At 39.3% G+C, this 16,119-nt stretch overlaps 1 protein-coding gene and 1 long non-coding RNA gene across 7 annotated transcripts in view; one reads left to right on the plus strand and one right to left on the minus strand.

Annotated features, from left to right (window-relative positions):
• grik2 (glutamate receptor, ionotropic, kainate 2) overlaps positions 1-14,890 on the minus strand; it is a 164,285-nt gene extending 149,395 nt beyond the window's left edge. For 3 of the 6 annotated variants that reach the window (XM_077574697.1, XM_077574694.1, XM_077574699.1), the window contains exons 1-2: positions 13,702-13,923; positions 13,027-13,405 (exon numbers count right to left, since the gene is read on the minus strand). In XM_077574697.1, the coding sequence (XP_077430823.1) occupies positions 13,027-13,123 (97 nt within the window). In that variant the 5' untranslated portion in view covers positions 13,124-13,405; positions 13,702-13,923. Of the gene's footprint in view, positions 1-13,026; positions 13,406-13,574; positions 13,927-14,707 lie in introns of those variants that run through there. The other 3 variants (XM_077574695.1, XM_077574696.1, XM_077574700.1) reach the window with 3 other exon arrangements.
• Positions 9,733-15,111, plus strand: LOC144057300 (uncharacterized). Its single transcript, XR_013295208.1, has 2 exons — positions 9,733-10,056; positions 13,207-15,111. It is a non-coding gene; the product is annotated as an uncharacterized LOC144057300 (long non-coding RNA).
• Positions 15,112-16,119: the final 1,008 nt, after the last annotated feature.

Consider the following 16,119-nt stretch of genomic DNA (forward strand, 5'->3'; position numbering starts at 1 on the left):
GGCACCGCCGCACCACTGTTTGCCGCAACTTACAATATATAATTAACATTTCAAATACCCAATATGAAGGTTTTCCTCATCCCTGTATTGCTCTACAAATCAGATGCCATCCCAGTCACTGACAACTGCCCTTTTCAATTCAAAGGCATGGATGAGCACGCAACAAGACAAAACCACAGACACATACACTGTTTGTTAAGAGGCACTGGCAATATACTGGAGCTGACACTTCAATCTAAATACAGGCTAATGAAAGAACAGTCCTGGCATTATTGACATATAATCCCTGCCCCTGGGAGAAGGAAGCTATCATCTTCCATCCATAAACCAATCTTAATGGCCTGAAATTTTAATGTGACATTTCTAAGAATTGGATTTTTGGCATGCAGGGTGAAATTCTTCTAACTAAGCATGGTGATGCTGGTCTCTTCTGCCATTGATTTCTTCTTGAGAATTATTATTATTCTTTCTTCTGTGAAATGGGTGATAGGGAACCTTCCCATCAGCAAGATCATTTGGATTCATAACCCTTTCCAAATGAGTTATTGACTAGTAGAGGCTTCCCTGCCATTTTCAATCACAAGCTTATACTCACAATATAGCTCTGGTGTTTGAACACATCTCTCTGACAGTGGAAACATGAACAACGATATGGAGTGATCTACATTTTCTACACATGCCTATCTATGCTAGTGTTGTATCATATCTATAGTTTTTATTATCAACAGTAATGTTTGATAATTGGTTTTATGAAAAACAGTCTTTCTTGTTACTTGTTTAAGTAAAACAAACTATTCATTTGAACAACTATTTTCTCAACTCGGATGCCACAACCCCTTATCATTTTTACACAAACCTCACAAACCACATCCTGGCTGTTTTCTTGTTGCTGAAAGAGCTCCACACCTGACTCTGTTTATGCCCAGCCATGATGCCATTGTGCAGTCAGACTGAGAGTGAGGGCTCTGTTTTCAGGCCCATCTGAAGTCTAACTCTGTGAGCTGTCTAAATCTGCATGAAAGCGGGTTAGACCCAGTATTGGTATTTTCACAGCGCAAGCCGTCCCATTGTGGTGTAATTTGCGCTGTTGTGGGCGTGAGCAATCAAAGCGGCTACTCCCATTCCCTTTAAATATGGTGCACGAGAGGCGCACTAAAAGTTCTTTACGAGGCGGAAGGAGAAATAAATCAGTATCCGTTTCAGCAAATCAGTTCAAGTCAGGCGGGAGATCGAAGTGCGCAAAGAACTTTTATAAGGAACTGCAAGCACATGTTCAAGGACATATGATGTAAAGTTAGCTGGGGAGATTACAGATTTGCGATCTGAAGTGGTCATTTGGAGACTGTCTTCCACCTCGATTGTTTGTGTCCACATGTGACAAAGACCCATCAAGGGCAGCCGTGGCCAAGTGGTTAAGTTAAGATTGTCACCTGCCACTGGGGGGGAACCCCGGGTCAAGACTATCCCCCACATGACTGGAGTGTGCTCAAGCAGCCCCTGCGAGTCCTACTCACCGTGTGTGTTTGCTCTGATGGGCCAAAGACAGAGGTCAAATTTCATGTACATGTTGGTACATGACAAAAAAAGAGGATTCTTCTGCATTCTCCAATAGCTGTGAAGTGAAGTGATGCCTCCTTGCTTACACGTTTCACACTTACCCAGGCGGCAGAAAATATTCGCACCAACCAAGTATTATTTAGCTAAGATCTACAGTAAATAGCTTTATTACTTTTGTTGTTGTTATACGATATTCTGTGCATTACCTTAAATGACTGATGTCCTAAAACTGGCAAATACTGGTATCAGGTTTCAGTATTGATCTGCAAATCATTAACGAGGATAAGTTTCAGCTCAAGGGACAGTGTGCTATGAAAATTTGGCTCGTATTACTGTCACACTGACCCAGGTATCGCACACTTGTGCCCTCCCTTTGTTGAGGTTACAAGTACACCAGAATAGTAGCGTCACCTTAACCTCTAATGCAGGCAGCATACAAAGCTCAAGTCACATATGCTGAATTTAAAATACCCAACACAAGGCAGAGGCTTCATGAGATGAGAAAAAATGTAAACAAAAAGGTTTTAAATATTCATTTTCCACACAGAATATCAAACTCCATTCATGACAGTATCTTGAACTTGAAAGGAATGTGTCACTTTTCTCTCTGCAGGAAGAAGCAGAGCCATCCATGAGAAAATAAATAAATAAATAAAGACCCATTCACTATGCATGGATGCTTATTGTGACAGCCAGTTTTGAGAATCCATGTATTAACCAGATAATACATGGACGTCAATGACATTCGTGAAGCCGATGAATCACTGAACGGATCAGCGAATGAAGACATTACAGCCGATCACAAAAAAATTATAAAATGCAAAATATGTTCTGGTATAGCCGATCAGATAGGTGTAAAGTCTATAAGTATTACATTTAAAATTGTACAAATCCTAGGAAACATAATTTCTCGTGGCCAAGTATGATGGATTTAATGAGTCACTGTAGATTGAGTGATAAATCAGAGAATATCGAAATATCACCAATAATCAACAATACATTATCACAGTACAGTCATCAACAACTGCTGAGAAGGTTCTGGCATAAATTCACAAAATTATGTTTTGAGTTTTCAGGGCATATACTGTACATCTTCAGCATGTTCTTATTAAGCTCCAATGACAAATTAAACATTCTAAAGAAAAATTATCTGGAAAATGTGTTTGAATCAAGAGAACACTGATCAGATCCTGAATTTATACAGGGTGCAACAAAAAAAAATGGTCATCACCTAAACTTGAATAACTTAAGAAATTATTAATCAATTTGTTTTATTTTTCAGATTTACCAAGAAGAATTCATGTTCTAAGAGTCTACCAAATGTGACCTTCGAGATGCCATGAACTACTGAGGAAAAGACATTTATAGTTGAGGCATATTTTCGGCTCTCCCTTAGAGATAGGGTGAGAAGCTCGGCTATCCGGGACGGACTTAGTGTCGAGCCGTTACTCCTCTGCATTGAGAGGAACCAGTTGAGGTGGCTCGGGCATCTGGTTCGGATGCCTCCCTGGAGAGGTGTTCCAGGCATGTCACACCGGCAGGAGGCCCCGGAAACAACCCAGGACACGCTGGGGAGACTATGTCTCTCGGCTGGCCTGGGAACACCTTGGGATCCCGCTGGAGGAGCTGGTTGAAGTGGCTGGGTAGAGGGAAGTCTAGGCTTCCCCTGCTAAAGGTGCTGCCCCTGCGACCCGACCCCGGATAAACGCTAGATAATGGATGGATGGCATATTTTTGGCTGAAGTCTATCCACGCAGTTCAATTGCAATTTAAAGAACGGTTCGGATGTCGTGAATTTCTGGTCCACTCAATGATCTACAGATGGGTCAACAAGTTCAGAACCCATGGGACTGTGCATAACCTCAATGGTAAAGACACTAACAGTCAAATTAATAGACTCTTAGAACATTAAATCTTCTTGGTAAATCTGAAAAATAAAAATAATTGATTATTTATTTCTAAAGTTATTCAAGTTTAGGTGATGACCGTTTTTTTTGTGTCACCCTGTAGTACATGTGAGGCAGCCAAGCAATGCCGACCCCTCTATCTTATAAAACATAAGCACTGCACTTTACTTCTGTTTAAGTAAGACCAGCTTCAGCCCTTGCGAGAACATCAACATAAAAGTCAAGAACAAATGAAGGGGAGTCCGACCACTGAATGTGTGTTCTGCTGCCAAGGGTGTAACAAGAGTCACTGATGCATCCGATGCTGGATTAACCAACGCTCCATGAAGAACAGTGAGTTTTATCATTCATGCTTAAAGCCAACCCTCACTAAAACCTTGAATTGCAAACCTGATGACAGTGTTTGCTAGCCAAACGTGAAAAGAACAAGGAGCAGTCTCCCATACAGTACAGTGGAACCTTTATTTAACAGACCCAGAAGCAACAGACTCCAAATTTAACGGACAGAAAATAACGTCCAGTCCCCTTAAAACACCCCTTTGTACAGTAGTTGTCAGAATTTGTTAGCTCCAAAATGGGCCGTTGTTTTTTTACTGGCACTGTGGAACAATCAACAGACAGCAATTCGTCGCTGTCCTATGAAAAACACTTGTCTCCATTTTTTGTCATTTTTACGTTTTGGCTGTGAAACTGAATGCAGACATCCCAAAAACATTTTTTAAAAAAGATGGACATAATTGTTTTTCACAGGACACCGACAAACATATTTCCAGGTTGTGCTGTTGTCAGAGATACAGTACAGACAAGAGCAGGCTGACAGACACGACTACGTGGTGGCCATGTTGGTTAGTGCCATCATGAGCAAGCAATGGAAAGCATGGATCTTAGCTTAGCATCACCATAGGCACGCTGCTCAAAAGGAGCATGTCGTATCTATCTACTCATATCTATGGCTATTGTTTAATGGAGCAAGCTCTTGTCATATAGCACCTGTACGCCTCTCGAACATGCTATTTTTGGTATAGTATAGTTATTTTTTGTCAAGCACTTATCTAGTCTAAACTAATCTTATCTGCTTAACATTACAATCAGGGATAAAAGTAAGGGCGCTAACATTGTGGCTCATGAGAGCTGCATACCATACCATTATTAACCCCCACCATCATTTTTTTTTCTTGTCGGCATCAAATTTTTGATTTTTCTCGATAAGAAGAATGCTTTGAGAGCATAAAATGGGTTTGAGAGAGTATGGCAAGTGCCTTTGCAATATTTTGCAATATTGAAACACCTGCGGGAACCCTCGCAAGTCTGCACCGCTCAGTGACATACGGGCTTAAGTGATTTTAATAGAAATGGTTTAGTTGTTTTCTAGTCTTCCACTAGTAGTTAATGTAATTCCCAATACCATTCACCCAAAACAATCAAAAGTGCAGGACAATGATTTTGGCTTTGAAAATGTATCCTGTCAAGGTCTGAGCTTTTGGTTTGGTTTAGTTGGATTCTGTCATGTCTCCCTTTGTCAATGTCTAGTCAAGTTTTGTCATGTCTATATGTGCTTGTCATCCTGGTCCCTTGTGTCATCCTATAAGTTCCCTCAGCCATGTGTGTCTTGTCCAGAGGTGGCAAATCCATGTCCAGAAATTAAAAACCCTGCCACAGTTTGGCTTTAGCCCCAGGTGATAGCTAGCTAGCTTCCTAGCTAGCTCCCATGGTGCTGGCTTACCTTTTAGGGAGCTAGCTAGCTTGCATCAGGGGCTAAAGCCAAACTTTGGCAGGGTATTTACTTTCTGGACCTGGATTTGCCACCTCTGGTCTTTCCAGGTGTTGTCTCGTTAGCATGTGTTTTAGTGCCCTGCTTTCTTTCAATCCTTGTCGGTTCATTGTCTATGTCCAGTTTTGTCACGTCCTTACGACTAATTTCTGTGTTTTCCTTTGTTACTTGGTATCTTGTTTTGGACTGTTTTTTTCATTACTCAACAACCTTGTTTGCCCTTTAGTGTTTGTTAAATAAATTACTTGTCGAGCCCCTCTGCCTCTGAATGCTTCCCTGCACTTGGGTCCGCCTTCCCTCAAAACCTGACAGTATCCTATATATAACATGTCTCCTAAAAGCAAGCAGCTCCATCAAATGAGATTAGGTCAAATGGAGTTCAATCAACATGCATCTAATTGACATGATACCCACTGCATAACCTTTGCTTTCAATACGTTTCAGAATACTGCTTAGTAGGAACAATGTAAAGTGGGTACACAAATAGCGAGAAAATCAGAAAAGCACGAGGATTTTAATTCTGTCTACTCAATCATGTGCATGCTGAATGGAGCGGCACATTCTAGCCTGGTGCTGTTGTAGTTTGAATGTGACTGGGGATTTGGAAGATTAAGATCTGAGACAATAACTCCCTTGTGAACGTGATAGCTCAGAGTTGCTGCTGCTCAAGAGGATTGTCCTCTCCAAAATGCATCACATTAACCACCTTTGTGCTTATGAGAAAATCCATAAAATCCATCCTTGCTTGACACTAAACTTTTGCCGCAATACATAACTTCTTTGGCTAGGGCAATGATAACTTCTCTTTTTAGGGTGTATTTCTATTTATGGGAAATTACCTTTTACACTAAACTCTATTTTAGTCTGTCTCCCATCTGACAATTTGGTGTATTCATAGCGTATAGATAGCTTTATTTTGTCCGTCCATCCTGTCTAAAGATTGTATTACACATTTCATCTGTTATTTCACAAGAGACTGTGATGTGCTTCAGCTTCAGCTGACTGGAAATGCCACTCTTCAAAAAAAAACAAAGGTGAAAACAATCTCTGCTTGCTCAGTCCAAAATACCATTCAAAATCAACAACCGCACACGCACACGCACACACCAGTGAGTGCTCTGAAAGCTGCATACTCACATCTCGTCTCCATTCATCCCCTGACTGAAAAGCTTGTTTTCAGCCATATATAACCACTGGGCTTGTTGGCAGTTCATTGTAAGCATTCATGTTGTATTCGATTTTATGAAACTGCTGACTGTTAAACAAGGAAATGTCCTTTTTCTTCTCAAAATACAAGTAGGTGTAGCTTATTGGTTTGGAGCGACATTGTGTTTGGGGGCGTGATATGCAGCTCAGCTGTGACAAAACCAGGAAGCCAGTGCCGACGCCGGGGCAAATAAACAAACCTAACATGGATGAAGGGACGCTGCAATTAATTCTGTTCTCACAGAATTACTCACCGTTTCCATGTTGAATGTTGAACAGCAAGAGGAGCTTCGTGCTTTTTTGGCTGGTAAGGTAAATATGTTCGTACTTTTTTCCCACTTCGACTAGAACGAAGATGACATTTTCATTGCATCGTCCAATCAGCTCGAAGTATTTTACAGAATATCCCGCCTTTCCCGAGCAAATCAACGCGCAGCAGTCCCAGACTGATATTGTGGAGGGCTTCCTCGATTGAAGCACAAATCAATCTGGCTATTGCCAGGCTAACCAAAAAAAACCTTCAAAAATGTTTGGTTCAATACACCTGGCAAGACTCATGAAGAATAAAATTGTGTGCGTACGCATGTGGCTAGAACTTAAAAGCAGCTAGCATTAGCCTTTGCTGCTGTTTGTGGTCACTTCTCTTTGCGCTCTGCTTCGCTGTCAGAGCAAAGTCGAGTCAGTGAAAGAAAACGATGTTATGCGAGACTGAATGGAGAGCAGGAGCAGTGAATAATATCAGTCACACGTTATTTAATGATTGTTTAATAGCACTTGCTTTCAACAGCACAAAGTTCCTGTATTTTTTTTCACCACCTGTAGATGGAGGACAGTGCCACACCTGCTTCCCGAATCAGTCAGCGCCATCATGAACAGTCGTCAAGCAGATCAATTACATGTAGAACATAAGTTGATAATGTAGACAATTTATGACATTAATCCGCAGAACAAATGTAATGCTGATGGATAAAACACATTATAATCAAGTTCAGAACAAACTCATCTTCAGTGTTCACATACACTTAATACAAATGCACCCAATTTGCATTCACTTGCGCCAAAATTTAGACCTACTTTTAGTCTAGTCTAAAATTTTGTCTACTTTTGATTAGACCAAATTGCCAAATGTGCCGGGACTTAAAACGTGCAATAAAATATGTAAATTCACAAACACGCCAAACAAGGCTTGACTTGGCATGAAAAAGGTCTATTTTGTGTCCCCAAATTGTCAAGTGCATCAGCTCCGTTTGCTTGAACGCCCGGCGAGGCGCAGCGCAGTCAGCTAAATTCCCAAACACGGTAAATTAGAGTTGTACATGTTTTTACACCAATCGTGTGGGTGCCTGTCAAAAAATATAGGGCCTGTTTTCTAATGTTATATTTAAAGGGTAATATATATATATATATATATATATATATATATATATATATATATATTTGTTGTTGTTTTTCCAAACATGCATATAAAAAAAAATTGACATTGACATTTAAGTCAAAGAAATAATATGCTCTTTTTTTGTATTATGAGCCTAGTTGTTTTTGCTGATATATGATCACGGCAGATGATTCTCTACACAACAGACCACAGGGAGAAATCGGGACACATTATCTAGAGGCACTGTGCATTCTATATCAGTGAAAGGAGAACAATTTGAGCAGCATTTTGTTTTGGCTCTGATCAGAAGGTCAACAGTGAGGACTGACAAATGCACTCAGAGATTGTTCTGGGGCAAAAAAACAGGCAGCGAATAAAAATAGCCTTTTCTTCCTTTCTGCTCATCCAGCCCCACCTTATACATCAGTATCTGACATGTGGGCGGCTAACTACTTGAAGAATCAGGTTTGATAAAGATGTCATGTTATTTCTGGAGACCCCCCTAAATCCATTCTCAGGGCTCTGTCGGCATTGTAGTGGAAAAACACGTTTTTCTCTAACTTATACCACTGTTTAACATTGTGACAACTTTTATCGCCAGCATCTTATCACAGAAAAGCCAACAGAAGAGAAAACCAATGCCAAGGGACTGGCAGATGTTTTCATCAACACTCTCCAACATCACAGAGTCTTCACTCAATTGAGGCAGTAGCCAGTTTGTAGTTCTTTAACTGAAGGTCATTCAGTGTGGCCTATCTCTCATGTCTTTCTTTCAGCAGCACAACATCTGAAAATCACCTGGTCAGGAACCAACTGACACAATACAGACTACTGTATGCTGGATACACAAACCACAACCATTCAAACTACCATATGTTTCTCGTAACTAAACTGAGAAAGGGAGTTATCTGTAACTACAATAAAAATTTGAAAACTAAAATATATTGTATTTAAAACAGAAGATTTTGCACTATTTGTATCGTCTTAGATACTTTTTGTATTACAGATTAGTAGAGAATTTAATATTTTGTGGTAATGTGCGGATGTCCTCACCAGTCGTGCGCCATGCTGCCGCTTTGATATATTTTTTAATCCCATTTAATGATGACGATTAACTCATTGACTCACTAACTCACTGGCATGTGACAAATGTTTTTGTTTTAGTAAAAGGAAACACAACTGAAGAAACATTCCGTTGTTCAATGACCAACATCAAGGCAGTGCCATGGTGTGATGTTGAGCATCTGGATGATAATGCCAACTATTATTTTAATGCTTAACAGATGGGCCTCTCAGAGTCAGGCTTCCACATTAGGCTCATCTACATCGTTAAACATTGACCTTCATACCAGTGCTGATAGAGCAGCAGGACCATCCATTAAAAGTGGTATTTGATGTCATTCACAAGTCTACAGCTCCCGTAAATCAATCAAAGTGATAAATAAAGTTTGGTAAATAATGTATGATTATATCAAGGGTTTGTTGTTGTTTTGTTTTGTTACTGAATGCTAGAAAATTGTATAGCCTTACAGTACTTGATTGAAATGTAATTTTTTAACAAAACTACAGAACCTTGCCTCAAAAATGCTTTGTTCCACCCAATACCTCCCACCTCTCCCAGGCTGGGCAGAGGGGTATGATGACTTCCAATCATTCACAGTCTTGCCTTAAAGCATAGGTTTCAAACTCCGGTCCTCGAGGGCCGGAGTCCTGCAGGTTTTGGATGTTTCCCTCCTCCAACACAGCTGATATATGATCAGCTCATCAGCAAGCTCTGCATAAGCCTGATAACGATCCTGCTGATTGCAATCAGCTTGTGTTGAAAGAGGGAAACCTCTAAAACCTGCAGGACTGTGGCCCTTGAGGACCAGAGTTTGACACCTATGCCTTAAAGGGAGAGTGTGGAGGATTTAACATCATCTAGTGGGGAATCAAGAGAATGCAATGATTTTGAAGCACGCACACTTTCTCAGAGAGACCACACTTTTCAATCCTACCACCAATTACGACCAACTATTATTTGGAGTGAGCGAACGAGTGTGCAGCCTGGTGAACAGGAACTAGCAGGCGCGGCGAGCAAGAGTGGCTAGCAAAAACTAGTGGAGCAGCTAACAAGAGCGGTTAGCAAGAACTAGTGGAAAAGCTAGCAAAACCTTGTGAGAGAAAGCAGAGGGAGGCAAGCTGCAGGAGCCTGAATCACGGGACTCGGCGACGACCACGTGCCAGCCTAAGTGTGGAAGGTAAGCAGAGGTGGACCCATTGGGTCCAGCACTAGCTGCAAGCACCGCCAGAGGCTAACTACTTTTTCGAAGTTCTTCTCCTTTAGTTATCCATAGCAGAAAGATGGCGGCAAAACATGTCAGCCTCCTGTAAGGCGCGGCGTGACTTATGTAATATAATTAGTGATTACTAGACCCACGATTATGTAAAAAATGTACATTGATGTGATCGGACTTTTTTTTTTGCATATTGTTTAAATTAAAAGTGAATGAACTATTAGTTGACCACTAGATGGCATTAACAATTGCTACTGACAAGCTCAAAGACTTGAAGTCCAATCATTATAACTCCTACTAGGACATAGAAGGAATTCTATATATTAGTATAAGTATTATATTCACAAAACTTATTTATTTTAACCCTCCAAATCCGAAGCTGTCGGCGACGACAGGACAACACACTTGTTTTTCAAATCACCGAAATTTCTGAACCGCTAGCGCTACCAACGTAATTCCATCGGATTCTGAAAGCAGAGAAACTGAGCTTTACATGGTTACCTCATACATTATGGTAGCTAGCAGATTGTCACGTGTGGAGGAGGGGGAAGTCCCGCGTCATAGACAGGAGTAACTTCAAAGTACCGTAACGATTTGTGCAATTTTAATGTGTTTCTACATGTTGCTTTCTACATGTTGATTTCAAAAGTTAAAACTACGTCCAACGTCCTTTTTTTAAAGTACTTGAAGAGGCGCTTCTGTATTGAAAAGAGTTGTTCTCACAGAGAAATTAAAAGATTTATTTTATTAATTCTAAATTAATCCAGTGAGGTCAGTGGGTTGAGGGAGAATAGCACTAAGCAACAACCTCTGGTGCTCCTTTGACAACCACACGAAAATTGTTTATTACATCAATGTTATAAATCTATTTTAAAACTGTGTGATCTGCCATATTTGCAAGAATCTTCCTTGCGAGTGTATCTATCCATTCATCCATTTTCTATAACTATTGGGTCACGAGTGAGCTGGTCACCAGCCATTCGCAGGGCACATTTAAATGTACGATTGACACTCACATTGACGCTGCAAGCAAAAGTACAAGGAGAAAACACACACAACCTCAAGGAGAAATTGCAAACTCCACACAGGAAGGGCAGAGCCCAGATTCTAACCCCCAACTTCAAAACTGTGAGGCATTTGTTATCTACCAATCCACACCAACTGCACATGTAATATAATTCCATAGGAAAATCATTATGCATAGTTGTCTGTATCTGTTGTAAACAACTCAACACTGTCATTTTTGCAAACCCACTCACTCAAACTATAGTCACCAGCCACATTTGACCACTTACAGAATATAATGATGTTTTAAGGTCTGTATATATATATATATATATATATATATATATATATATATATATATATATATATATATATATATGTATGTATGTATGTATATACATATATATATATGTATACATATATATGTATGTATATATATATGTATAAATATATATATATATATATATATATATATATACAGTATATGTATATATGTATGTACATATATACATACATATATATATATACATACATATATATATATACATACATATATATATATATATACACACACACACATATATTGGGTTCCTCAATTGAGTTTCAGTTGAGTGAAAAACATGATGAATACATATGAATTCTATAATAATATGAATGAAAAATGTCACTTACAAAAGTAGCTTTGAGTTTTGCGCAGCAGGTGTCTAATAAAGCTTAATCTCATCTTATTTTCTGTTTTCTGAAGATTCATTTATCCATTGCTTATATTGTTTCAAGCTCCTGATTAATTCAAAACAACAGAAACTGACATTCTAATTATGGTTCCTATGAATTTATTGCCAAGATCATTGCATTAACAGCTTTGTTCTCAAGGTCACTTCTCAAAGAGAAAGCTGATTAAGTCAAGTTTGAAAGGAAGGACGTCAGAGGAGAACTCAACAGCAGGGTTTCAACTCAGCTTGATAGTCCTGCTGTAAAGAAGCTTTGTCAAGTGTGAGAAAATGTCATCACTCGTCAGATGATGTCAATATAGGGATGTGATATTAACATCACTTTTTTGAGCTGCTGGCATAAATCTAATAAATACTGCAAAATACAAATATGTCACATTCCATTAGAAACTGAAGCCTTAAGACAGCAGGTTGGGCAACTGATTCTCAGAAAAAAAGAAGAAGAAAAAGAAAAAAGAAACTGAAGCCTGAAAAAGCACAAACAGATCTGTCAACTGGTCGTAGATTAAGACATGCTCAATTTATGCTAAATAGGGTTCCTGTCAGTCATGGGTTCATGCAATTGTCCTTACTTTTCCCCCTTATGGTGCCTCTCTTAAGGTACCCCTGACAACGTGTACCATTTCAATGTCTAATATCAAAATAACGGACAAGTAAAATCCACAGTTTAAACAAAGTTGGCCATTTTCATTTATTATAGAAAAAGTATTTGGTTCCCTGAATATGCACACAGAGATGGAGGTATAACTTTCATCTGCATATGTGAAACATTCTAAATAGCAACAGGTGTCAGACTTCTCGGCATTGCTGTTCACCTAAATATAAGGTGTACTTCATTCACTAATTCCCATGGGGTTAGCTAATGTTAGTGTAATGATATTATTATTTGATACCTGCATCTCAAGTGATCTATTGGAAGCATTTTTGAAGACTTCAAACCTATACAGTCCTATATCCATTTATTCTTATTTCTCCAAACATGACTAGATAGATATTTACCTGCCTGAGGTAGCAAAAATAAATAAACAAAAAAAGCTTTGTGACTCTGTGGTGTAACTTTACTGTTTCTCACATGTGAAGGAAAGCAAATATAGGATATACTGTATGTGGAAAGTGGTCACATGGGGCTGGACGGCGACGGTTCAATACAGCAATCAAACTTTTGAGGTATTATGAGAGTTAATATGAAATGACTCACCGAATCTCAAGACATGTGGCATCCCATGAGAATATCCCACACATTGTAATATCAGCAGAAGCAGCCTGCACCTCGACATCAACTGCGAGTTCTTCATGTTGCTTGTGCGCTGCACAGTATTGTTATTCCCTGAATCGGTATATTTCCCAGATCTATGTTTTTTCTCTTTCACTCCGGCAGGTTGGGCGACTGCTTCCTTACATCCATAAGGCAAAAAGAAAAAAAAATCACTGCCTGTCCGGCTCACTGCGCCAAGAAGAAAATGTTATAGTCCTTGGCCGAGGAAGGAGGTGATGGTGATGAGGATGATGATGGAGGAGATGGTGGGGGACCTGAAGGGGCATCCATATTAGGCAGGGCGCAGTTTGAAGAAATCCATCTGGGGAGAGACACAAGAGGAGAGAGTTGGAGCGAGTCAAGCGGCGATGTGAGCTGCCGCTGCACTGCCGCACAGCATTTGAAGTGGAGCCATGAGAACGCATGTGAAGAAAGAACAGATCGGGTATGTTCCCCGCCTGCCGCTGACCACTCGACACACACACTCTTACCTGTACTGTTTGTTTTCTCTTAAATTGTTCGCATGGTTCGCCGAGTTGCCGCTCCAGTCAATGAATTCGACAAGATTGCTGTTTGATCGGTGTCAAGTTTCTACACGAACCGTAAGAGGTCACTCACCATGATGAACACTTTCATGTTGCTCCTTTTACTAATGCCTCTTCAAATTGCGTACAGGAGACACAAATACGAACATGGTCGGAGTATTATAGTTTATAAATCAATTCAAACAATTAGGAAAAGTTGCTCAAAATTTATGACATAAACGTTGACCTTAAAACTCGATTTTAGAATGCGACGCTAGAATGGCATTGCTGATGCGTTTTGAGGAAGTTGGAAAGTTATCCGTACGGAAGCCTCGGCGGTTCGTTTTTTTTTTGTGCGTGTACGTATTTAATTTGTCGTCCTACTAACAGGTGCTACGTTTGAAAATACTTTGTATAATGATGTAGGCTAATATAAATTAAAAGTAGTGTATGCAAGTTATGCAAAAGCTGACATTATTATTTTTTTTAGCCTAGGGCATGTTTTTCGTATTTAGCATATAGCCTATATGTAACAGTGCTGTGTAGATTTTAGTGTTGCGGTATTTTGTATTCTTCTATAGAATTACTGAACTGGTGCACCATAGTTTTTAAGATTTAATGAAGTCTAGGTGTATCGTGGATAAAGTTGATACTACGCTTAAACGCTGGATTTAAATTCAGGACTCGTCCCACAGATTATTCATAAAGCAGAGCACTGTATATGCCCTCATATTGTCTCTCTACACAAAATGTGCAGCCTTTAAAGGATGACAAGAAAATCTGTCCAAGTAGGGGTCAGCTACAGTGTAGGTCATCATTTCCTCCATAGTTTTTTGGTGAGCTACTTCAATATGTAGACTATGTGCGCTGCACTTGTGCCAATTTGATGTGAGCGGCTTTTACCACACTCCGTTGTCGGGTATATACGCCAAAATGTTTGCAAGATCCTGTACCTGTCTGAAATAATTTCAAATGCTCTCACTTCTATTTCTTGTCTTAAAAAAGGTAAGCATGTTCCTCAAGGTGTGGCGCCAGAACAAAGAAACAATGTATGCCCAAACATTGTGCAAGAGATGTTAAGTTTGCTGTATTTGACTTACCTTGGACAGCGAGGAGCGTGGAAGAGTCACCGGAACAGCACAAAGAAGTTGCTTTGTTTCTCGGTGGGAGAGCAGAGCGGTTTCAGCACCAGTCGCCTACGGAAAGCAGCGCTCGACCCGGCCGCGGGGAAGACACGCCCCCTGTCGGACGCTGGGACTTACTGCTTAAAGCACAACAATTCACTGGACCGCTCCACACATCCAGCGGGCACGACTGATTGTCGGGCTCTTTAAGCAATATTATCATATATGTTGATCTGTTGTGTTGTTCGACGATGACATCTCTTGATTGCATTGTTGTCACATCGCAAACATGGCTCATCAGCAATAAATGACGTTTTAGTTCCTTTTGTGCATTCCATCTAGATGACAATAAATGTTTCTTATTGGAATACTGACTTTAATTAATGTGGAATGGGTCAAATCTTTGAATCATACAATTCCAAAGAATACAACACCCAACGCCATTAACCACAAATCAGAAATTATTATTATTATTATTATTATTATTATTATTATTATTATTATTATTATTATTATTTAAATCAGAGAAAGTAACATAGGATATTATGGTAAAATGACAGCCAAATAACTGCAATTGGAATTAAACATTTGTAATTTTCCAGTATATTTGCACACTCTTTTCATATTACAATATCAATTAATGTTTGTCAAAAAAATACAGGACTGCTATTAGGGTCAGACAACACATAAAAATACAAAAATTGCATACTATTATGAAACTAGTGGTAATCTGCAGTGTGCCCTTCATTGTGATTAGATGACATGTGTGTTTTCTAATGGAGCAACTTTAGCATGTGCCTTTGTAGGCTATATTTAGAGTTTGTATTAAAATGCTGGAATGCTATAAAATAGATTATCTACAAATCTACATTCTAAATAGCACAATAATTAACAGCTACTGGAATGAGATTGGAGTTGGTGGCCAAGTGAGAAAATATCACTATGGGCAATACCACTTCAACTGCAAATCGAAAATATTGTTATCAGAGTCCTTTCCTGTCCATAGAATCAGAATCACTTGTATCCCTCCAACAACGGCACTGTTGGGGATTAGTTTTGTTTGTTTAGGTTACAGTATTAGAGAGCAGGTGTTACATAAATCAGGTAGAAAATGTGCTTTACACCGTTAATTAACACAAAATTAGTAAAATTTTGTCATTTAAAAGCTGTATTTGTCTTTTGATTAAGGTTATTTTGTTGTATTGTTTTGTGTTGATGAAATTAGATTTTTAGGTCACATGCTGAATATTAATATTGCATTATTTTTTTGTTAAAATGGATTTAAGTCCATGTGAGACTAAAGCTTTAGTCAAAGTAGTCTATGTCCTGTCGCTGTCCATATGTGTCTTTCTGCACACACTGAAAATAGAAAATAGTTACATTTTATT

This window comes from Vanacampus margaritifer, chromosome 9, assembly GCF_051991255.1.
Source record: "Vanacampus margaritifer isolate UIUO_Vmar chromosome 9, RoL_Vmar_1.0, whole genome shotgun sequence".
Taxonomy (NCBI): domain Eukaryota; kingdom Metazoa; phylum Chordata; class Actinopteri; order Syngnathiformes; family Syngnathidae; genus Vanacampus; species Vanacampus margaritifer.